Raw genomic sequence first — 25,403 nt, 5'->3', positions numbered from 1 at the left:
TGGGGCTGCTTGACTTCTTTGATCTCAAGAATAGTTTCCCTCCTATAATTTTCAGGCTCTATGCACAATGCTGTAAAGTGAGGAGTGCAAGTACCTTGGAAAGGGGGAGGGGGAATGTTTATTTTCCTAAGAGCATTTAAAAAAACTTGGAAAGTTTCTGTTGTCTGCCTGTCTTTTGCGTTTGGAAAACTCATGGCCTAATCCTCCTAAGTGGAAGATGGTTTGTTGAAGGCCTTTTCCTTATTGGTCACCTCATGTGCGTAAGGACTATACGTGAGAATAAGAATCTGTAGAATCAGGCTTCTCCATATACAGCCTAAATTTAACTTGACATTGCAGCTCAGGCAGTTGATCAGGGATTAGAGGGTCAACTAAGTGTTAACAATTTTGCTTTTGTTTATGCATTATTTCCTTTTAAGGAACATTTAACTTCTCTCTTCTACAGGACAGTGCTAACACAGAGGAGGAAAGCAAATAAACAGAACACTGTGTTAAGCAATTAGGCCCTTATGGTGCAATCTAAAAATATAGCCCTGAATGCTAACTCATAATTGGCAGTAAAATAACTTAGATGCCAGGGCTGTTGAAACTACTGAATGCTGGGTAGTTATAGCAGATGCTAGGGCCACACGTGCATTGTAATTGCCTTGCCAAGCTGGAGATCATCTTAGCCCCAGTACCACCACCAATGGCCTCACTGTGGAGTCACAGGGAGATGACATTAAAACAGTACAACTCCTGTGGGTGACTTCTATCATCCTCATAGCTATTCCTCCACATATAGGCTGAAGGGATGACTAGTCTTGACCCCTCCAGAGCCCACAGCTATAGTCAAAAGATGTTACTATGATGTCAAGGCTCATTTACTAACCCTTCGAGTCATCTGGGCAGGTAGGAATCCCTTTCAATCATATCCCCCACGGTTGCCAGATTCCATTTGCTGCCCTAACATTGGTCCAAATCTCCATCATAAATCTGTTAATCAGATTTCATGTGATTAGCTCAAATACATTTTCAGCCTCTGATTCAAAATAGCTTTTCTTGCTAGAAGACAAGTAATATATTAACATAAACGCTTTAATTCTCTACCAGCCAATATCTTACAGCAAGTGTTTTTCTCAAGAATTTAACCTGATCTAGTTCCTGGATTTATTTTAAATTAAGAAAGCAGGATGTGGAACACGTGCAGTAATTGGCCAAAAGTGAAAATTAATGTCAACGGATTGCATATACAGTAAGTTCTTAGGGGCGTCTTTCCCAGAGGGAGGGGAAGGGATTCTGAGGGCCTGATATCTATGATTAATAAATAGGTCCAAATTAAAGCTCTGGGATCAGAACCATCCCTCATCTTTGGGGAAATTCAGATCCAAACTTCTCAACAAGATCCAACCAAAACCTTGCAACTGAACATTCCTGACTTGGAGGAAATTGGGATCTAGAGTCACACTTTACAACTGGGTTTCAACTCAAGAAATGAGATTAGAGATGCGTGTGCTGCACAGACACATAGCAAATAACCGCCCAGAAAGCATTTTATGGGCCCAGTCCTGTCAGGCACTAAAGAGGGATTTTCAAATGTGCTTAAGTGAGTTAGGAACCTTTCTCAATGGGAGCTGAAGTTTATAACACATCAACAAGAGCAACAACATGCATAATTAGTGGAACCAGTGAGCCACCCGTCCTTTGGTACCTAGGCACAATGGAGCATGCCAGCAGCGATTAAGGGACATCCCATTAGATCTAGGTATTGGTATAGAAGACAAGCTGTTAATTTAGGTACATTAGAAAAAAGGATCACTGAGCCAGTTCAAAGGCAGCCATTCAGTAATGGTACAGTGAACAGCTGTTTCTCCTCTATCCATCAGGCAAAAGGATTCAGTCTGTATTAATCATTTGTTATAAACGTAATTAGATCAACAGAACAGGATGGTGTTACAGGATCACTGGGTTTGATTCTCCTCTCACTTATTCCAGTGAGAAGGAGGAGTAATGCCAATTAAGACAGTGGTGTAAAATCAGCGTAACTGAAATGAGAATCTGGCTCCTTAATATCTCTAGCTTTGCTTCATTGTTTATCTATCAGCAAGAGATCGTTACTGTGTGATAAGATACTGTAAGTGAAATGAAAGGTTAACTATTAGCTCACATACAGTTCATAAGCATAACACAGGAAATAGGGCTGGATCAAAATAGGGAAACACTGTTTCTGAAGAGCAGTAGACTATAGAATTAACATGTAAGCAGCCTGAGAAAACTAGATCATTAGGCCACATCCTCAAGCCTGAGGATCTGAGTTAGTCGTTCTGACTTAACGCAAATAAACTGTGAAACTGACAAGTACACACTGTGTAGGAGGCTTGGACAGTGGGATCCCATTCTTCCTTTGTCACACAGAGGGATTCATTACATGTGTAAGCATCATTAGGATCAGTGTACATTACTGAGATGAAGCTCCAGTACATCAGCGAGAGAACAGAGCACAGCCTAGAAGGATACTACATGGAGAGGCTGTACCAGGGGTGCTGCAATAATTTGTATAGTGGGGTGCTGAGAGTCATTGAACCAAACTGTAAAGCCTGCATATGAAGGAAACCACTTTAAGCCAGGGGGGTTGGCAGCACCTCCAGCAACCCTGGTTCCAGCACCATGGCTGTACAGCAGGATCCTTGGAGTCTTCAGCCAACTCTTATTCATTAGTTAAGCACTGAAAGAAAGGCCAAAAGGGAAAGTCAGGTTCATAGGGTGTTTTAGTCATGAGTGTAAGTGCTGTGTGTGAGGTAGTTATGGTGAAATCAGTAACTATATCATTGCTGGCTCAGTAATAGTTCTTGGAGCCTTCTGCAGTGGTAATTCTATCGACAACAGAGACGTCACTGAAGACAGAACTAGCTTATCTGACTACCAAAGTCGATGTCTATCAGTCTTCCCAACACCACGCAGAAACTCGCAATCATACATTTTTAAAAGGTCAAATACATTTTCCCGCAAGGTGATGCACATAAAAGATCAAATTGATTCAAATTGCCTGATTTCACCCATCCTATCCGTGGCAGCTACATGGATTTCTTAATTCAAATACATTGTATGCTGTACTGGAAGAGCAAACACACACCAAGAAAATTCAAAAAAGTTACCACCAAGAATCTAGACACATTCTCACTCTGATTATATTACATGATAATACCATCAAAATGTAGTTTTTGTCATCCTACTACAAGAGGTACAGAGCATCCAGTCCCGGAGGAGCTTAATAATAACCACTTCTAAAACTTCACACGTTTACCTCCCGTGTTTTCCTGTGTGCCAGTTTTGTATCAAATTTGGGGGCATCATAAGGTTTCTGTGCTATTAAATAAGTGTACCGGGTGTGAATATTCATTTGATCCACAGCCCAGTGAAGTCAGTGAAAGGACTTGCATTGAGTTCAGTGGGTCTGGACCAGTGTTAATCACGCTCGTTCAATAGCATAAAGCCACTGGAAGAGTGCAGGGTCATTGGAGAAATGTCTCCAAGTCAGCAGTGCTGGTCTCTGCCTCACATGTGTCTGTCAGTGGGAGGCCATCATGCTAGGACAGCACTCTGCTAACTGTGCTCTAATCATCGCTGAAGATAATATAAATCTTAGTATAATGGTAAATTGACCCCAGTGCTGCTTGAGCCTAGCATGCCCAGACCTAACAGGCCTCGTTCACTCCTCCCTTTCAGCCATCTTTCACGCTGCAATAACAAAAGAAAAAGGAGGCTCTGACTCACAGTTAATTAGCGGAGCCTTGTCTCTTGGTGACAGATGCTGGTTTTATCACTCCAAGTGCTCCTTCTTTAGATGCATTAGGATTAAGCAGACACTATGCAAACTTGTTACTTGAGCCAGACTGCGTGGATATACTTTCACTGGGCCATCTACTTGATTGCTGATGTGTAGAATGAAAAATATAATAAATGTCTCCGCTCCTGTATCCTTGCCAAAGACTAATGGAGGAACAAGCAGTGGACTCAATCAATCCTGAAGGCTTGCAACATTTGTGGGAAAGTGTGTGTGTATATATACATGTGCATGCGTACACACACACACACAGAAAATAACTATGTTGAGATTGAGAGTAACTATCAGTAATTTAAGGCTGAAACACATTACAAGAATATTGCATTATTCCAAAACCAAACATTATAAACCCAAGAAATTCAGAGTTGAGATTACATTTAAAAGAAATCCAAACACATTAAGGTATGGAAATATAGCCAAAAAAATAATGACAGCCTAATTTCATCAACTGTAACCTAAGCACAAGATTTTATGCACAATGAGTTTTAACTATAGTTCATGGGAAGTTTGAAGAGTGTGCCTCATTTTGTTATTAAGATAACTCTAGATAAAGAAAAAAGACTGACACAGATGTTCAATTTCTTAAAGGATCCAGTTTATAATTAATTTTAAGTGAACCTAATTAACCGATTTTCAGAAAATAATTCTGTGCCCACAGAGTTAATACTGTAAATTTGGAGACAATATGGTGCATTTTTTAGTAAAAAAACCAACCGACCAAACAAACAAAACCCACAACAAAAGAGGCTGAATCCCTTCAGTTAAAAACAGAACTCAAACTTAACTATGGAGTCTCAACCGGTGACTCCATAATACACACACACACACACACACACACACACACACACACACACACACACACACACACACACACACACACACACACACACAGAGGCCCCCATTCTCTAGAATCATAAATGCAGTGCAGCTGGTGTGTCCCCATACATTGAGGGCTGGTGGATTTGATGTCATGATGATCCACTGAGGAAAAAAAATTGTAGGTCCTTGTGATGTGGCGCGGCTGCGGTTTGTCCCACAGCGGGACTGTGGGATATCCCACAGCCTTGCTGTTAGTAACCTTAGGCCCGGGCCCTGGTCAGAGCGGGGCAACAACTAACGTGAATCACTACGCTCGGGCCCTTAGGCAGGGCTGAGCAGCAAGCACAGTAAGTCAATAGGCTCAGGCCCTTGGGCAGGGCTGAGCAGCAACAGTTCTAGGCCCAGCCCTTAGGTCAGGGCGGGGCAGCAAACACTGAGTCCAAATGCTCAGGCCCTCAGGCAGGGCTGAGCAGCAGTAGTAGGTTTCGGCCTCCTCAGGCCAGGGAAAGGGGGAGTCTGCCACCCCTGGAGAGGTGGCGGGGGGGGTGCAGGCCCTCCCACTCCACTGCCTCCCGGCCCGGGGCCCTAGCAGCGGCGGGGAGTCGCTGCTGTCAGTGGGGATCCTGACTGCAACACGCTGACATTGGTTCTGGCAGTGCTGCAGCCAGACTGGGGTCGGCTACCCCCGGGCCACTTCCACTCTCCCCCTCATTGAGTATCTGAGTCGTCATGGTGTCAGCCGAGGGGTCAACCACCATCGGCTCCTCGGGGTAAGTGTTCACGGGTGGGCTTAGCGGGTCCTCGGGGTAGCTGGCGAAAGGTAGGCTTGCCTCCTCCTCGGGGTAGCTGGCCCGGGGAAGGCTTGGCCAGTCCTCCTCGGGGTAGCGAGCACGGGGTAGGCTCAGCTGGCCGGGCGTGAGCGTCAGCGAGCAGGGACCGTAGACCTCTGGCCGCTGCAGGGGCTGGGGCCCCACTGACTTCTGCGGGTCCACTTTTGTACTTCAGGGTCTGCGCCGTGACCTCTGAGGGGCGGGTGCAGGCCCCAGTGGCCCCGCCCACAGGGGGGTGGGAAAGGTTTGTCCTGCAGCGGGGCTGTGGGATATCCCACCGCCTCGCTACAGTCCTACATAAACAATAGCTACTGTTGATGTTTTTAAAAATCACCAAAGTAACTGTGTACAAAAACCTCCAAAGAACTATGGCCCAGAGCCACAAAGGTATGTTCTCCATCAGATCAAAATAGCTGCAGTTTTGGCCCTAAACTACTTGAGAGTGGACCTCTATAATTTCAGATTAAAATAGCAAGATACCTCATCTCTGTATATACTACTGGTCACCAATAAATATAAATAAATGTTAAGAAGAAGACATCCCTGCTGTTTATTTCACAGATCGTGGGCACTGAGCCAGAATGTTATGGATGTACGTTTCTGCAATGCTTAACATATGAGAGTCTTTTCTTAATAGCCCCATTATATAACATTATCCATGTCCCCAATACATTAGAAAGAGAATCATTTGAAGTAACACAATATAAAAGTCATTTGTAGCACAGGAACAGTCACTGATACAAGAGAAAATTAATTGGCCATGCAATCTGGGGATCTGGGAATCAAAGCTTTTTACTGATTCTGCAGACATCAAAACAGCAGTAAGTACAACTTAAATCTCTCCTCTGCTGGAGCTGCTAACCGCTTGTTCTCACGCACCTCCCACATGGAAAGCTTTTCCAACCCCTATAGGGGAAGCGGGACAGGAGTTTTTGGAAGCCAAGGGAAGCGAACCACCTTAGCAAGTGGAGACAACGAAGAGTAAGGTGAATCCAGACAATTTTTTACCAGACTGCATGCTGAAGAATATTACTCCCTCCACTGCTGAAGTCACTGGCCTGTGTTAAGCTGGAGGTCAGATCAGATGGTCTCTTCAGGCCTATGAACATTGAAAAGAATGACAATCCTGACTCTTTGGTTTCTAGGTCAATGATTTCAACCAGGGCCGTCCCTAGACATTCTGGTCCCCTATGCAGCCCCCCCAAAAGCGATTGCAGAGCGGGCCTGGCCCCGCACTCACGGGGTACCGGGAAGTGGAGTGACCCAGCCCCAGCCCACTCTGCTCCCCTGGCTCCCAGCCTTGGGACTTGCGGGGTAGGGGGAAATCGCCCCCGAGCATTCACCAGCAGTGTGGCTGGGAGCCAGCAGAGTGGGCTGGGGCCCGGTCACTCCACTTCCCATCGCCTGGTGAGCGCAGGGCACGCCCGACCTCTGCTGCAGTCCTCAGGGGAAGGGGGGGAGTGAGGGCGGGGCTGGGGCAGAGCAGGGGAGGGAAGGGATGGGGGCTTTGGGGAAGGGGTGGCGTGGGGGCAGGGCAGGGGCAGGTTTCCTGGCAAGCTTAGCTTGCCGGGGGATTGAGTCGGCCACTGAAGCAGCACACAGCTGCATAGGGCACCAGGAAAGTTGAGGCACCAAGTTTCCTGGTGCCCTATGCAGCTGCATAGTTTGCGTATGGGTAAGGACGGCCCTGATTTCAACATCCCAGCTTCTCAAAACAAAATCCTAAACTCCAGTGAAGTAAAACACAAAAGTGGCAAACCCATGCACCCTACAACTGAGAGAGAGAGAGAGAGATTTCTATCACTCATTTGCACAGCATGACAGTGCCATTTACTAGCATATGTTAACATACTGTCTAGATAGGAATTCACAGCTTGAAAAGCCTAACCATCAGGGCTTAAAAATGCACAATCCAAACTTAAATTACATGTTCATAAGTTATGGAGGAGGAATATTGGCTTCCAGATCAGATCGACTTACTAATATTTGCATAAATAAGACCACTATACATATACAGGGTGCTTTACAGAGAAAATGAGGCACAAGATCAGATTCTGACATCAAGGTCACCAGTGTAAATCCAGGAGTACCTCAATGAGATTTACACTGGAGTCCCCAAGATGAGAATCTGGTTCATAGTTCCTACCTTGAAGGAGCATATAATCTAGATGAATATCTTTTATGGATAGAAGGGACTATTGGGAGTGTCTAGTCTGACTTCCTGAATAACACAGGCCAGAGACTTTTACTCAATAACTTGTGGATGAACTAAAGCACACCTCTTAGTAAGACATGCAATCTCAATGTAAATATGTCAAGTGATGGAGAATCCACCGCATCCCTTGGTAAATTGTTCCGGTAGTTGATTACCTTTCCTGATAAAGATTTATGCCTTCTAGACTCCAAATCTTGCATCAGGATCTCCTAGAATGCACTCCTGGGCCTGTGCTGAGTTACACAGACTTCAGTATCAAAGCTTAGCTATGTTAGGGCCATTATTAGGAAGGCAGCAGCTCCTCCATAGATTCTCTTAAAGAGTGAAGTGAAGATGTTATTTGAGCAGCAGTATCGTTCTGGAAAAGGCTCCTTCCAAAGGTAAAACAACATTAAAAAGTTGCCTTGAGAATTACTAGTCTAGTACATGGAAAGAATATCTGGCACCATTGTTTCGAGGAAGGCGATTGTGGGGAAAAAAAACCCCAAAAAACAGTACCCATCTGATGAGCACTATCAATGCTTCCCCTGGAAAGTCAATAATTTCTATAGTCTTCAGCAGCCAGAGGCCTTAGTAATTCTCATCTGTACCTGTGTTCCCAGCAGTTATATAGCACTATGACTTTCCCATCAGTGATAATTTGGTGTATATTAATAAGTTGAATAGTCATGCATAAAAGCACCATATCCTTCAATTAAAATGTACATTTACTTAATGCAGTGTTCAATACCTTGCCTTCCAAGCATGAATTCTAATTACATTAATTCTGTACATCAGAAATAAAAGCACCTTCAGTTGTGCAATGGTATTATTCTTTCTGTGTAATGACTCTCCTTCTCCAGTACTAGATACTGGGCATTACAAACCAGCTGGTATCTTCCAGCTAATGATTTCAAAGTGCTTCCATCCAAAGGCTCCATACATGCTTCACACATCAAGGAATTAACCTTCACAAAGCCTCTTTGTGGTGAGGCAGCATCACTATCCCCATTTTAAGAGACAGGGAAAACTGAGAGGTGAAGTAACTTGCTCCAGGTCCCACAGTAAATCTGTAGCAGAGGCTAGACTAGAACTTGGATCTTCTAATAACAAGTTGTATACTTCAGTGTCTAGACCATGCCCTCACTGGTGGGTACACTTTGCCTTCTACTTAAAGCCTCATAAAACCAGCACAATTATGGGAAAATCTCCTTTCACATGGATAAGAAAACATCCATTTGAGTTTAACAAGCAAACATAGAGTTATATAAAAGAGCACTGCTATACTTTGTTATTTCTGTAACGTGGCCAAGATTTCTAACAGATTCTTTAGAAAAGGCTGCATACATTTTCCACTAGAAAAAAAAGTTAGGCCACTAAAGTTTTAATTTTATTTTGTCAAGCATTTTACTTCCCACAATCAGCAATTCCTTTACAGGGAGAATAAAGCATCCATTAAAAAAACCATTTGCCCTGCAATAGGCTGTTGCAGTCAGAACACAATAGCTTATTTCAGTGATGTCTAATCATAAATAATAGGGCAGATTGGAAAAAAGTGTTGATGGAAAGTTTTCCAATGGAAAATTGGTTTTTAGAATAAATGAAAGTTTTCACAGCTAGGGAAACTGAGACAGAAAAAGATTAAGCAACTTCCTCAATGACTGAATGACTCCCAGTGGGAGAGTTGACAATGGAATCCAAACTCCCACCTCCTGTTTTCCAAGCATTAGACCACGCTTTTTCCCCATACAGAGTCAACAAGCAACATTAACCGAAAGTTGGGGTGGAGGGGACGAGAAGATACGGTTATAAACATCAGTAAAATATTTGCATCTATCATGCAGTTTCACACCCATGCTTAAATTGTGTCCCTTTCATGTTGCATTTTCAAAGCATTCTCCCATGGTCACAAAATCCTTAGGTGCCACCCAGCCTCCATCAAATGAAAGAGATGGCTGAAATGTGGGGGAGGTTGCTGGCAGACTGCCAGGGTCCAAACACTACCTTTCACTGAGAAACTACTACACACAGTTCCCCGCTTTGGGGGCATGTGTGGGGAAAGCAATGCTGACATGATGTTTAAAGGAGAGGTATGAGCCAATGCAGTGTATGTAAACAGTCCCCATCTCACACAGCTCCAATTCACTGAATGTAAGAGACATGGGGAGACGTCTCTTCACTAATGTCTCTTTTTGTAAATATTGAATGTTTAATTAACGTGCCTAACCCCAGCGAGCCAGCTGCCTTAAGTGTTGCATTCATCTGCCTGCCCTGATGGCTAGACAGTTAAACACAGAGTTTCCTTGGTGTGCGTTTAGCACATGAGCAGACTAGTTCTTGCTGCTGGAGTTGGGAGCAGTTGGTTGGCCTCTGACTGGGGACTGTTGCTCATAGCATTTTAGAGCTGGGACTCAGCAGAGTAAAGATGAGTTCTACTTGTTTTACCCTGCCAAGTACAAAGCCATTCCCCTTTTCACTGCCTTCTCCTACTTTTGCCATTAACCTCTCAAGTGTTATTTTATGCACCAATAACCCAGAGAGCTGTTCAGAGGGGACAAGCCATAAATATCCTCCAGGTCTCTTCCATCATCTCGCCTCCTCCCGACAAACAGCATCTGCTCAGCAGAAAGTGTCAGGAATCATTTCCATCTGTTTCCCTCCCTCCCCATCCCCAAAGTTCTATCCCTCCTTCCCAAGGCTGATCAGCTGTCTTCTTCCCCAAGGAGAGCCCACAACTCTACCAGATTCCTGCTGCATCCCGCTTGGCTCACTAGGATTCCCCATGCTTTCAATTCAGTTGGGAAGGGGTCATACATTTTTTCCACTACCCCAACCTTTTGGGGCTTGGTTTTGTGATCGAACCCACAGGAATCTCAGCAAAACACTCCGGTGGATGTATTTATCCTCTCCCTTTCTGGAAGCATGCACATGGTGCAACACAGTCTCATGGCTAGGGCCACTGAACTGGCAATCAGGAGATCTGGAGTCTATTCCAATAACTGGGGAGGTGGATCTTGGGGAAGTCACTTCATCTCTCACCCTTTGTCTATCTTGTCTACTTAGATCATAAGCTCTTTGGGCAAGGACTGTGTCTTACAGTATATACAGTTCAGAGCACAATGAGGCCCTGAGTGATGGCCAGGTGCTACTGTAATACAAATAAACCTCTGAAGCTTGAACTTGCCTTTTGTAAAATCCCTGTGCAAGCTTTTCCAACACTCTGGCCACAATCTTGGGATGGTAACAAAGCTGAGGGATGTTTGGTCGGGTTTTGGGTTTCAAATTCCTTCCAGCCTCTGCTGCAGCCACATGCCGCATGTACTCACAGGACAGGCCCAGCTTCCCCTGAGGGCATCTGTCCCGACCAGCTAAATCATCTCTAGGGTGTGGCCATGAGGGATGGTTTTAAATCTAGTATGTAAAATTAGGGATGGGCCAGAACTGCTGAGTTTGGATACACATCCACGAGACCAGCCAAGAAGCGTAGAGCCATATGGGAATGTCACAGAAGTCCCGGGTAGGGACAGGATGCAATTGAGTCTGGAGCTCTGCTCTGGGAAATACATGAGTGGCTTGAACAGTGCCAGGCTGGGTGAGCATGGAAACTGTATGATGACAGGAGAACTATTTCCATGTGAACAGAACAGGTGCAGGAAACTGCCTGGTGACCGGGTCAGCCCTGTGTCAGCCCTCAGCCTTTTGAAAGGAGACTCCTTCACTGGGGTCTAGTTTTACGGTCTGTGAGGAAGGATTTTCTTAGGCACCTCAATGAGATATTTACAGTCATGCTTTTTTTTTTTTTTAATCTCCTTTATTAAAAGCCATCCCACTCCTGAGTCCCTCTCCTGTCACCAGCATTTGCCAAGGGGGCCAAGGCACCCTGATCAGTAAAGACGCCATCAAAGCTGCCCACTGACCTAGTGGACATGGGAATTATCCCCGATGAGCTGCATGGCAAGCTGCCTTGTAAGTTACATACCCTCTGTGCACAAGCCTCTTTCTACAGGATGTTTATCTAGCTATGCCAGTCAGCTGTGGGAAGAACAGCCCTGCCTGCTATTTATACCATGAGCTGAAACTTGGGTAAAAATAGCTCTGGCATTTTTTCAGTCTTAAAATTCCATTGTAAACCTTTTTGTAAGAAAATCTCCCATCTCTGCCTACACATATTCTTCCTTCCCTGGGGAGGAGATGAGAAACACGAGTGGAGGTGAACTGAGACAGCCAAATTCCCATAGCCACAAAACCAGCATCTGGCCCACCCCAAGCCCTCTGTGCTCTCTGTATGACCTAATTAAAAGTCCAGTGAGAGTTAATGAACTCTGACAAAGGGGACAGATGTCAGCTTGCTGCATGGCTCAGAAATCTTCTCCTAAGTTAATGCTATTACATTCTTTGTATTCCAAGATAGTAAAAAAAAAAAAAAAAAAAAAAGTGATTAAAGAGAAGGGGCAGTAAGATCAATTGCAAATAGACTCTCTCACCCCAATTGCTGCCCTCCAAATGGGCCTTTCACAAAGCAGATTTCTTTCTCTGCCTTAAGATATCTGGACCTCTGCAGCTACTCCCCTGCCCTCTGAGCCTTTACAAGCCAATTCTATTTGTGAAATGGTCCAGCTGAAGGATGAAGCCCAAACCACATAGATATCCCCCCCAACCACTCACACATATCCAGCCCCACAGTGACTGTTGAAGGAGAAAAGAAGAAATCCCACCTGCTTTGTTAACAAACCCTATAGAACACAGGACTATAAAAACTGGGCAGGAGCTGTTGCCTAGTGGTGTGAACAGAGAGTTGAGAGCCAAGCTTCTTGGAATCTGTTTCTAGCTCTGCTACCAGTTGGTGACACACTGGGTAAATTACAACTGCCCTGTGCCTCAGCTTACTCATCTGTAAAATGGGGACAAAACCAGTGCCTACTTTGGGGGTGGAGTAGGTTGTCCTGAATGTTTAGAAAACACTTTGAGATCATGGATGGAAAGAGCTAGAGGATGACATAGGATTATAATTATTAATAACTGAGAAACAGTGTTGGAGAGGGAAGAATCAAACTCCTGAAGTCTCAAAACCAGAGACGGGATCAAAGAGTCAGATGTGACTATTACCCAGCTCCAGGAAAGGTCCAATCTGGGTCTCAGCATAGCAGCTTGGATCCCTCTCTATTTTAAACACATGTCAGTGTAAAAGACGACATCCGAGCCTCAGGGCAAGAGCCAGTCCTCACTAGTAGCCTGTGGTTGATGAGCTTGTTCCCAAGTTAGGATTAAAAGGCCACAGGCACTGCTATATTTATTGCCTGGGATTGCCATTTTTTTTAAAAATTGCCATTAGTGGTGAGAGAGAAGAGCTGCCTTGCTCCTGAGCCCTGTTCCTCTCCGTTACCAGCCCCTTGGTTACTGATAAAAGGTTCCCTCATTCCAAAGGCACCAGAGGAAGGGATTTCTGTTGAGCATCCTCATCGCCATACAGGTGTTACAGCAAGGCTATCAAGAAACCAACCCAATTATTCCCTCCTCCAAGGGGAAAAAAAAATTAACGTACAAGCTTCTTCCCCCAACCTCAGTCACCAGCCCCCCAGCCCCCGTTCCTGGACTGTAGGCCAACTTGGCAAGGGCTGCAGCCTCTCGCCAAAGCCCGATCTGTCTCTGTCTGAGTCAGCTTATCTGCACTTCACTATTAATAGACTGCTTCAGCCTGCTGCACTCCCAGTATAATTGCAGTTTAATAATATATCTAATGTGAGAGAGGGAGATAACCTCACTGTACTGCAAATACAGTACAATATTCCCTGCAGCTTGCAGCACGTCTCCCTCCTGGCTCTCCCACCCCGAAGAACCGGGAGAAGACAGGGAGACTGGTGTAGGTTTCAAGGAGCCCTTGTTCTTAAGCTCCAGGCCTTTGGAGCTTCAGACAGGTAACATAAAAGGCATCACAAGCGAAAGGGCTCACTTTTAATTTAGCGTCAACTGTATCTCAAGGCCATTTCTTGGTTCCAGGGCTCTTCCACTCCCACTTAAATGGAATCAAAAGGCTGACACGGGATTTTGGGTTCTCCTGCCTCCTCTCTGGGACTAACTCGCAAGCTGCATCTTTAGGGACCTCTCCTGCTTTTCTGCACACCTCTAGGCTGCGATGAGAATTGGATCCAGATGCCAGATTGCCAGTTTCATTGCACATGTTAGCAAATACTGAGCCGCTCATGCTCTCACTACAGGAGAATGGAAAGGACTGAAGAAAGCATGTCTAGGCTTTGCCTAGCCAGGGGCTGCACTGGCAACTCGCCCATAGCCAAGGTACAGCATTTACTTTGCAGACAACAGCTGCTCCTATCTTGAACACAGAGATGCCTCTCTGTCTTGGGGTTCTGTACTGCCACCAATCCCAGTCATAACCCAGCACCCTCCCAGCGTCTGAGCAGCCTACTCTTCGCTGGCCATATTAAAGACAAGCATAGCTATCCTGAGAACTCCATGGACCATGAGATTAGCCTGCCTGGGGTCGGATTTTGGGACATTCTAGAAGCTCACTGCTACATTTCCACTGTGAACATCTGCACCACTGGCCAGTATCTAAGTCTTCGGGAAAAGCCAGAGCAACGAGCAACACAATCTGCCGCAGTTACTGGAAGTTAGCAGAGCCCACGTTCTTTGCCATCAAATGTTTTGCCTGCACAGCCATAATAATTAGCACTTCCTTGGCAGCCTTCACTGGAAGAACTCAGTGTGCTCTGCAAACAGAAATGAGTTAAACACCAATCTCCTGGGAAATCAGTATCATTGGGGGAAACTAAGGCAGAGACTTTAACTTACATTCCTGTGGTCAGATATTTTGTTTAGAGATGAGCTGGGAACAGAACCCAGGTCTCCTGATGCCCAGTCTTCTGTTTAGGCTATCATTCCTTTTCAACATCAAATACTAAAGCAGCAGGGGGAGGAGGGAGAGAACGAGACTAGCTGTGTGCTAGCTATGCTGGAATCTGGTCTTCCTCTCAGGCTGTCAGAGGCACAAGACAGCGACAGCCAGCTAGGCTCTCCCACCTCAGCCCCCACCCCGAGATCAGTTCTGTGCAAAACACTCTGGCCAAGATTTTCCACAAGTTATTTTGGGTGCTTGTGATAGGGCAGTTTCTTCCTGGGGCACCCTCCTGCAGCTGACCAGTGCACCTGCCTCATTTCCCCCTTTCTTGGTTGAGTCCCCAGAAATTCCAAGAGTAAATAGCCTTTTGAAGGGTTAATTTATTACAAGAAGTCCCACAATTATAAATCAGATTCCCCCAGCACAATCCAAACTGTACACTTTCTCTTTCAAGTCCCAATAGTCCATCAACACACCAAATAGAGTCCAGCATCCCTCGCTGTGCACCAGCTGCCTGGAAGGCTCCAGCATCTCACCATGCCTCAGCTGCCCAGTATAGGCTCTGGCATCTCTCACCCCACTCTATCCTAGCCCCTCTAGCTGGGGTGATTCTGCACCCTGTTTCCTTCCCAGGTATAGCTCCACTCTTGCCTGAAGCCATCAGCGGGCTCCTCCCGACTCCCCATCATTTAACCCTGCTGCGTCTCCCGAGCCGCTGGCCACGGCTGCAGCTGAGCAGCTGTGGGGGGTCCCCCCGCCCACCCAGTTGGGGGCCGGACAGCTGCGAAGGCGGAGCTGGCTGGGAGTTCCAGCCCCAGGGCAGAAAATGTCACAGAGGTCAATGGAAGTCATGGATTCCATTACCTCTGTGGCATAATTGTAGCCTCCTAGGCACCCAGTTTCTAATTTGCTGGGGGGGGGGCAGCCAGTTCTATCCAGGCCCCACCCCAACTCCACCTCTTCCCCCAATGCCCCACCCCCACCCTTCTTCCCACCCCTGCCCTTCCTCCAAGCATGCTGCACCCTTGCTTCTTCCCCATCCCCGCCCAGCGACTCCTGACACCACAAAACAGCTGATCTGCAGCTGGAGGCAGGCGCTCGGAAGGAGGGGAAGGTGCTGATTGGCAGGGCTACCAGCGGGCAGGAGAGGCATTGATAGGAAGGCTGGAGAGCATCCACCATTTTTTCCCCATGGGTTCTCCAGCCACAGAGCACCCACGGAGTCAGCACCTATGACAATACTCCTTCGTCAGCCTTGTCTATTTAGATTGCAAGGGGCAATCTTGGGCAGGGACTGGCTCTTTCTATATGTGTTTGCTATGAGACTGGGCCTAGCACAATCTCGGTTGGGGCCTCTAGGCGCTACCATTATATACATAAAATAAGAATGAATGGTGGTGTGTGTGGGGGAAATCTCTGAAGAGGAGTGAATTGACATCCCTCCCCTCTGACCCCACAACTTAATAGACAGAGAATAACAACAATGAAATTTGCAGAAACTAAGACCTCATGCCTTCATTTCAAGGACGAAGCAAAGTTTGCTTTGGAGATGCCATTGCTTTACACCCCCCGGAAGAGGTTTAGAGGCATTTTGGAAGCACACATACACATTCTGATTTGATTTTACTGACGGCTTTTGGGCATGCTAAAAGAAAAGGCTTTTATGATAAAGAAACTGGGGGATGAGGGGATTTTTTTTTTAAATCCTTCTCTCTCGAAAATGTTGCCAGACGGAGGAAGAAATACTTTTCAGATACCTGAGGGGCTGAGAAGGAAAGTCTCATTAATACTTTGGGACAGGGTCTGAAACCAGCATGTTAGGCATAGAAAGCCTTTAGAGGAACTACTGGAAGGAGGAAAATGCTACCAGGAGGGATACAGTGAAAACAAACTCTGAACTCACCTGGAACATGGATTCTCTCTGAGGTGAGTCAGCTGCTTTGCAGCAGAGCGCAGAGCAGTGGAGCTGCAGGTGTTTGCCTGGAGCAGAGCCAGAGAACCGCTCCAGAGCCCTGCCTTTGACTCTGTAGAAGCAAAGAGACCAAGGCTGGGCTGTCACTGGAGAGTTAAGTTGGGTGACTGGCACCTGGGTTAGCCTAACTCAAAGCCCTACCTGAGTTATCATAGCCTCGCTGGCGCTCTATTCTCTGTGTGTGTGTTGCTAGGATGGCAGGAGGGCCATCCCAGGGGTCTTTGTGCTGAGCTGCTCTATGATTTGTTCCTGAGGATGGTGAGAAAACTTGTCTGTCCTTCTGGGTACATGGGGGGAATTATGGGAAGGCAGGGGAGGACTATCCGCACTAGAGGGGGTTAGCCTGTGTCCTCACTGCAAAGGAGGTGGGTTCCAGCTTGAGTGAAAGCAGCCCCCCTCTATCTCCTATGCCTGGCAGAACGAGCCAGCCTAGATTTAAAACACCACACATCAGGTGGGAGGGTTTGTGCCGTGTGTAGAGGGTACTAGGGTTGCGATAGCGTCTGCGTAAGAGCCTGAGTTAATTCTGCAGTGAAGACAGATCCCGAGTCTCTGCCCTTTGTGTACTGCAGGCAGACATATTAATGCGGCGAGAACATGGGATCTGGAGTGTTTGTGTGGGGGGTGCTGTTTAGCTCAGTGTCTCTCCTCCCACCCCCACCCCCCTTGAAGGCTTGCTGGATGGTGTGATAACGTTAGTACATTTATAACAGGTTATTTTGGGCTTTTGGGAACTTCAAAAAGGCAGATTTTTGGATAGTAAACTTGAGATTTTTGTTCCCTCTTAGCTGCTTTAAAACTGAAGTGAGTGAAATGAGACTGAACCTTTTTGAAACCAGGGATGATGGGAATGTAGCTTTTCACTATGAAAGTTAAGTCACCATCCAGGCTGCTGCTGCTGTCTCTCCTCTATGTTCTTTGACTGTGGTATGTCCGGTACTAGCAGCAACACATAAAATCCTGCTAGCCCTCAAACTTAGACAAGGTCCCCTTTAATTAATACTGTGGTAATGCCCCATTGTGCTAGGAACTGTACAGAAACATATGAGCTGGTCCCTGACCCAAACAGATTATAATCTAGATAGATGAGACAAGTAAACAGTGGGAGATAGAGACATAGAGACGTGATTTTCCCAAGTTCACACTGCAGATCAGTGGCAGAGCTGTGTTAATACCCCATAAATTTTACAGGCTGAACATTCCTGATCAGACTCCTTGTGTCATATTGGGTGTTGCAGGGACGTGTGACCAGATGGCTTCTGCCAAGTGCGATGGAATGTATCAGCCTTTCATTTGTACCCCTAATTTATTGCATAACCAAATAGCACCAGCTGCTTGTTTAGGGGAAACCCAATCTCTCCCCCTGCCCTCCAATATATACATATACACACACACAAACTCTCTCACTATCCATGGGACAGAGGCACTGTTGTTGAGTTGGCCTTTTGATGCAGTAATTACTTGTCTTGACAACAGGAGATGGAAACAGACAAAGCAAGCAGAGTTTTTCAGCTTCTGGAGTAACTCGGCAGCAGCCATGTGTGTGTACAAGTCATCTTTAGTGGTTTGTGGCAACAAGTCTAATTACAGAATGGAGCCTGAGGCTATGGGGATGACAGTGGCATAACTGTGGTGCCATGGCAAGGCTCGCAAAACCCCAAAAGGATTTTTTCTGTTGCTATAGGAACTCCATCTTCCTAAGCAGTGGTAGCTATGTTGACAGAATCATTCTTCTGTCAACCTAGCTGTATCTACGTCAGAGGTTAGGTCAACGTAGCAACAGCATGTTTGTTTTTTTACACCCCTGCCCTGAGTGCTGTAGCTATGTCAACCTAAAATTTAACTGTAGACCAGGCCTGAGAAAGAAAGCGTCTAATACACATCCAGGGTTGGTTCACAGGTTACTGCTTGATGCCCAAAGAAAGGATTGACATCATATTAATTGAAGATATCACCTTATTTAAGGCTTTGCAGGCCCCAGTGTGTATGGCAAAGGATTAAGAGGTGCACTGAGGTCACAAACACTTAGTTCTCATGGATTTGGTCTCAGGGATTTATATTTGGTTTCAGGGATTTATATCATACACTGCATCCCTCATGATGGTCCTATCGAACTAAATGCATGGTTTGGTCAGAATCAGAACTTGGATGACGCTGGGTTTGTTGGGCAGGCACATTGTACTGACCTCTCTGCTAGATGAGACCATTTGCCGAGGATGAACAATAACTGTTGTGTGTTTGTGGCTGTCTCTACACCCGCTCCCTCCTACTGCAGGAAAGTTTCCAGTCTAAGCCAGGCCTTTCAGAGCAGATTCTTCAGCCCTCCTCCACTGAATCCTGCTCTCCCAAATATCAGACAAATCCTCTTTGGCTGGCTATGCTCAGGTGAGCTTTCAGATGTTGCTTTGCACATCACAGCCTGCAGGCCCCTTTCTGTTCCTGGAGCTCATTGTGAGTTCAGGACATTCAGCACCTTGTAGGATTAGGTCCTCACTGTGCAGAGGGCCCCTTGCTCTCATGCTAAAGTCTAAGGATTTAGAGGCAGGCCCCTACACATTCAGATGGAGAGTCCAGTTAAAGGTCAGGATAGCATATCTAGGGCAATCTATTGGCCCGGTAAGACCTCTTTGTAGAGGGCAAGAGAGAATCCCATGTCATTTTCAGTGATGCGGGTGGAACAGTTTCATCAGCACTTTCAAAACAAGCTAAAATAAAGTGTTGTTCTAAATCTAATCAGATACAGTTTCAAATGGATTTTAGAACTGAAGTCAGCAAGAATCAGATATGTTTTATAATGCTCATCTAGCTCCACAGAAGCAATTTTGGCCTTTAAGTTAGCAGCACTAAATCAGCTGAGAAATTTGGCAGGTTGTGGTATCACCTAGTGAGAGGGATGACTCATAAAAATGCTACTATGTGTGTTTGAGATGGACACGGTTCTTCCATTATTCAAAGGAACTGCTCTAAATTATAATATTTTAAAAACTCACAGTGGTGCCTTCATTTTCTCTAAGCCTGGAGTATTCAGCCACGGGTGCTGATCTCGGTTTCCTTCCACTGTCACCTCTGCTTCTGGTCCGTGTGAGCTGACCACAGGGAAATCTCTCTCTTTTAATTTCTCAATCTCTCTCTCTCGTCGTCTGACCTTGCCTTTCCTGGTGGATATCTCTTTATCCTGCTACTATGATAGTTCATTCTCACAGCTGGTTTGGTCCCAGTTATGTTAATTAGACACATAAGCGGCCTTGAGAAAAGTCTGTCCCAAAGGGAACTCGTGGGGAGATGCGGAATGGGTCGGCTTGTAAAGACTACTGTTTGACTTCCAGTCTGGCTCTTCCGGGAGGTGGAATTCACAGGTACAAGGGGCTCTGCTTAAGGTTAAGGAGGGATGGGACTTGAACTACAAAGGCCAGACATTATTTGAGCCTTCCCAGAGTTTGATGGTGTTCGGACTTTAATCCACTTCTGCTTAAGATGGATGTTGGTTATCAAGCTGGACAAGAGACATTTCTCCTAACCCAAGCATTCTTGACTGCAGTCAGGTCCTGCACTGAGTGTTTTGGGGAAGGGACTGTCTTTTTGTTCTGTATTTGTACAGTACCTAATACCATGGGGTCTTGGTCCATTACTGGGTTCCTAGGTGCTCCGAGAATACCAACAATGGTAACTGTGTAAGACACACAGAGAATGGGTCCTCCTTTGCTTCCTTTTGTCCTCGGTGCCTTTCATCCTCCCCAATCCCTCTGCAACCTGATGGTTCTATGAGGTGCCCCATCAGCTTCTTCCCTTTCCCCAGCCTTCCTGCAGCTTCTTTTCCTTTGCTTAGGGCTTCCTGCTGTGTTCCAGCATGATCAGCCTCTTCCCAACTCCCTCCACCCTTCCCTCTCCTTTTGTCAATGTCTACCCAACATGTCTGAACAGCCTTTCCCACCTGCCTCCGTGGACAACTCTGTAGCTTCCTCCATGGCTCTTCTGGCTGTTCTAGCCACCTCAACTCCCTCAGATATATAAACCACATCCTGACCTAGCCCAGTATCCCTCCCCCACCCACTCCATCCTTTCCCTCCTTCATGATTCCCTGAACCCCTTCAGCAGCCTCCCTTCCCCAGCAACCCTCCAGACTAGTCTACCTCCTTCCTTGTTCCCACTGTGCTTCTCCCATCTCCACTGTGACCTCCTCAGAGCATCCCTGCTTCAGCTGAGACAGAGACTGGTTAAGCCAGACACATGGCCTTATGGTCCTCTAACTCACAGGGGAATGTTTACTCCCTGCCTGATTGTGGTTGCTGCTGGAAGGGCCTGTTAGGGGATGGCATGAGGTCTAATGTTCCCACCCTTTCGTTTTTCAGCCACAGGGGATGACGTAGGGTCTCAGTATCCTAAGTTCTCTGGCTGGCAAGGAGACCAGAACCAGCACACAGGTGTCTTCTGTCTCCATGGAAACAGCTTTAAACCTGAGTGCCTGGGGAGGGTTTTTTCACCCCGTTGTCAGGGAAATGCAAAGCTACAAGCAGCCTCGTAAAAATATAAGTTCTTTGCAGATGCAAGGAGAGAGAGAGTGGAAAGGTACTGCATCTGGGCATGTGGTAGACTACAGAAATTTGCCCTGATGTAAAAACATTGATGTAGTTATATTAGTCCAAACCCCTAATGCAGACACAGTCCCCATGCAAAATGAGACTTGGATTTTTGTAATTTAGCCTGGGTTGTCTGGTACACTGCAGTACAACATGTCTGCATCAGGAACTTGCATCACTGTGTCTTCATTGGTGGAAAAAAACTAATACAGAGCACAAGTGTTTTGGAAAGGATATAAACCCTCCTGCTTCAGGATGTAGGCATGAAGGAATGTAAACCCTTCTGTAATTCAGCCTCTGCTGCAAACGTACCAAGGCAGAAATACAGATGCTTTCCTCCTGCTGCAACAGGTGATCTTACAAAACAGCAATTTAAGGGTAACATATCAGCTTCAAGTCTGAATTTCCTGGCTCTTGTCAATTTAAGCTAAACCATTAACTTTATTTTAACAGTGTGTGTGTGTGTGTGTGTGTGTGTGTGTGTGTGGACGGTTATGATGGAGCCATTAAAATAACACTTGAAAATTAATGAGCTGTTACAAGCAGCAGATGTCCTATCCCCTGCCTATGAGGTGTGAGAACGGTACAGTGTTTGGAATAGTTTTATAGCAGCTTCTGCTCCCAGAGCCAGATAGGAATGACAACCTCTCTAACCAGTTATATCAATTAGGAAACTGCCCTCCAGTTTAATAACTTGAATGCATCTGGGAAGAAAACAACAGCTCCAAAACACAGGGATATTCCTTTCTCATTCTTGTGCTAGATGATTTTTGCTAGCTGGCAGTTTTCTGTCTCTGGAGGGCTAATACACAAAGCATTGCACAAGGCCATTTTTAATGGAAAAAAAGATGATCAGTGCAACTGGGGAAAAAAAGTGTTTAGTGGGACACCCAAGAGATATATATTATAGTATCTGAGAACTTGCTTTTAACAGGGTCTCCCCAAATCCTGCCTCAGTTCACCCACCATCTTGCAAGCAAACTCACCAGTCAGTGTCAATTAAGTTCTCACTAGTGCCAGTATTTCTTTCTCTTTTCTGAGAGATGCTTTGAAACACAGACACAAGTCAGGCAAACCAGGCCCTGCAGCCCATCCCCTCCAAAGGCCTCTGCCTCCAAGGGCTGCTGTTCCCATTGCATTGCACCTGCCCAAATCATTATGAGCAGAGGGAATGAGCACCTCACAAGACCTAGCTCTAACATGATCAAATATTTACGCAGGGTTTGACTGAGTAAACTGTCCTGAGCCAGGCACTTAGCTGCACCACATCACAATTCCCTCCCTGGTTCCTCCCTTATTCCAAGTGTAGGGCTACACGATGCAGCAATGCACACCATGGGGGTGTGATTTCTAAAGCACACTAATGTGTCATGCACTATTTGGTCCATGTCAACTCCACTGCTGTGCACTAAAAGTTCCTTAGCAGGCTTTAAATGTGCAGACAAGCCCAGAGACCATGCTGCCGGCTTGGCTGCGCTGGCCAACCTGCCTACTCATATCCTGTCTCCTGGCCCAGGCTGAGTAGCAGCAGCTCCGTGGAGGCTGCTCTTTCCCCTTGCTGTGATAGGCAGTACAACTAATCCTCTTATTTCTTTGCACATTGTGGTAAGGGTGTGGTCACAATCCTGACCTAGATGAGAACATTAGAAATGGGTCCAAGCTGCAAAGACTGGCTCCAGATCTGAGTTTCACCAGAACCTGGAGGCAATGGGATCTGGGCCCCTCATTAAAGAATTCATATAACAAGATTAATTTGTAAAAAGTGCATTTAGGACAAATATAATTTTGTGATTCATGGTCTCTCTAACGGTGAATGCAATTTACCAAACTGTCAGCCTCCTTTTGGTCATGTATTTAAAGGAGAACTGCGTTTCTTGAATCCTGCTCCAAGGAGCAGCACCAGCGTATTTTGAGGTTACAGAGCATCGTGACTCCTATAGGTGAGCAAATGTGCTCCATATGAAATCACTGTAGGAGAGGAAGGATTGTCCAGTGGTTAGGGCACCAGCCTTAGGACTCAGAAAACCTAGTCCCTGCCCTGCCACAAGCTTCCTCTGTAACACTAGGCAAGTCACCTAAAGGCCTAAACATGCAGCCAGCTGGTGAGACTTTCAAAGCATGTGACTAATTAAATCAATGATTTGGGAATGAATCAAAGACTTTATAACAGAAGCTTTCACTCTTAGAAGTGGTAGAATTGGGCCCATAAGAGCTTTCTTGACCATGTGAGCACTGCACTGATAGCCACACTGGCTGGCATTTTGGGAAAGGCTCAGGACCCACAGCTGGTTTGCCGCTGGATGCTGAGCATTAGAAAATTCACCCTTGAGCTCTTTCAAATATCTGTCCCTAAATTCTGCAGGACAGTGCAGAACTGTGGAAGGATTGTCTGAGGACTGTCTATAGTGCCAGGAATGTCATCTTGAGGGGCCAGAGCCACAGCTGGGGTCAACTGTCATAGCTCCATTGACTTCAGTGTAACAACAAGAGTTTACACAGATTGAGGAATTAATCTCTAGGGCATTACATTTTTTGGGTGGGGGAGTAGTGAGGGAGATCAAATTAATTAATTCCAATTACAGATCATTCTGAGATGCCAATTCTGCAGTCTTTACTCAAGCAAAATTCCCATTTAAATCAGATTGGGTCTTCCTTCATGTACAATTCAGCCAATAGTGTATAGAATATAGAGCAGTATAAACAAGTCATTGTATGAATTTTTAGTTTGTACTGACTTCCCACTAGTGCTTTTTATGTAGCCCATTGTAAAACTAGGCAAGTATTAAGATGAGTTGATTAACTCCCTAGAAGATCTGTGTGCCCCAGGGGTATATGTACCCCTGGTTGAGAACCATTGGCTAAGCATCTGCCCAAGTGAATTTGCCTGCTGGTGTCTGAAAGCTCAGGATTTGTTTGAAAGTTCGGCATTTGTTTCACCAAATCCCGATTAACTACACTAATGCTTGATGAGTGACAGGATGAAATGACTATGACAAACTTCTGACATTTGACTGTGTGGAAAGAGAAAGGCAGGACATGCTGCAATTAATGCCTTTGTGTACCTGTTAAATATTTGCTCTTACAACTTAAAACTGGCTGTACCCGAGTATATGACAGGGACACAACCAAGTCGTTCAGGCTTGAAACTTAGGTATTTGTTAATCTAAAAGAAGGGTAGGGAGGGATTTTACAAACCTCATGTGAGCAGAAACCTTTCAAGAGTATTTTTTTTTCCTTTTAATTTCAACAAAAGGAACAAATTGAACAGCCATCACGAGTGACTGAGAATCGCCAAATGAGGCTGGCCAGCTTGGCGTCACCATCCAGATTTTTTAAAAAGTGAGCAGCTCTCAAGAGGAGTTTGGGGTGAGGAAAAACTGGAGGATCAGGCCTCCTGAGAGGGAAAGACGCATTGAATTGAAAAGCATTAAGAGGAGGATGTTAAAACCCTTCCCTCACAGCATGTGGGAGACAAAATAAAGAAAAGTTAAGGAAAGCTTCAATCTTGGGCCTTGATCCTAGCATTGGATTCACACAGGCAAACCTCTGAACCTGTATGGAGCCGCATAGAAGTCTGTGTTGATCCGATTCCAGGATCAGGGCATTATAATGTAAACTATTCAGCAGGGGCTGTGAAGCACCGTTTAAAGTGAAGGAGCCACAGTTTTGCCACTTCCCCCCCCCCACCTTCCTCTTCCCCTTTCAGGTGCTCCCTCCCCCACCCAGAAGCAGACTGACCCCACTGACCCATAAGCCCCTTCACCCAACCCCCCAAATCTGAGTGAGGTGCATAGGGTTGCAGTGCTACTCAGGTTTGGCCCAGCCAAAAAGTGGTTTGGCCGTGGCCTGAGAGATCACCTACCCTCTGGCCCCGCAGCCTATGCTTTTTGAGACAGGGACTAGATCTACCTCTGTGTTTGTACACTCCAAGTAGAGAGGCCTTGATCCTGCTTAGGGCCTGTAAGTTCTTCCCATCACAATAACAGAATAAAAATGATAATTAATAATGATGGGAGGCAGACTGGTGTAATGGACAGGCAGTGGTTCTAATCCTGGCTCTGCCAGTAACCAGCTGTGTGACTGGTGATTTAAGTGGGTAAATCACTTAATCTGTGCCTTTTTTCCCCTCTTACCCTTTGTCCTGTCACACTAGATTGTAAACTCTTCGGGGCAGGGATGATGTTTGTCCAGCCCCTGAGACAATAGGGCCCTGACCTTGACTGGTCCCATTTTAATACAAACAACAATAATGTGATTTGGGTCTTTTCAAACTTACAGGTCAACTGAATTCTGTCCCCTTTGGTCAGTTTCCACTTTGTTCGTGGTCCTAGG

The 25,403-nt window shown here is 45.9% G+C and overlaps 1 protein-coding gene across 6 annotated transcripts in view; it reads right to left on the bottom strand.

Moving 5' to 3' along the window:
• The window catches only part of YPEL2 (yippee like 2), a 119,621-nt gene that overhangs the window by 56,861 nt on the left and 37,357 nt on the right, over positions 1-25,403 (bottom strand). For 2 of the 6 annotated variants that reach the window (XR_003996953.1, XR_003996954.1), the window contains exons 5-6: positions 25,348-25,398; positions 16,426-16,546 (exon numbers count right to left, since the gene is read on the bottom strand). Coding sequence is in view for 1 of the 6 variants with exons in the window: in XM_030536615.1 (XP_030392475.1) it covers positions 16,222-16,287; positions 16,426-16,546; positions 25,348-25,398 (238 nt within the window). In the remaining 5 variants the exon portion in view is untranslated. Of the gene's footprint in view, positions 1-6,429; positions 6,572-15,862; positions 16,288-16,425; positions 16,547-25,347; positions 25,399-25,403 lie in introns of those variants that run through there. The other 4 variants (XR_003996951.1, XR_003996952.1, XM_030536615.1 and 1 more) reach the window with 4 other exon arrangements.

Source organism: Gopherus evgoodei, chromosome 17 (genome assembly GCF_007399415.2).
Source record: "Gopherus evgoodei ecotype Sinaloan lineage chromosome 17, rGopEvg1_v1.p, whole genome shotgun sequence".
In the NCBI taxonomy this organism is placed as follows: domain Eukaryota; kingdom Metazoa; phylum Chordata; order Testudines; family Testudinidae; genus Gopherus; species Gopherus evgoodei.
This window is presented reverse-complemented; position numbering and strand designations above follow the sequence as displayed.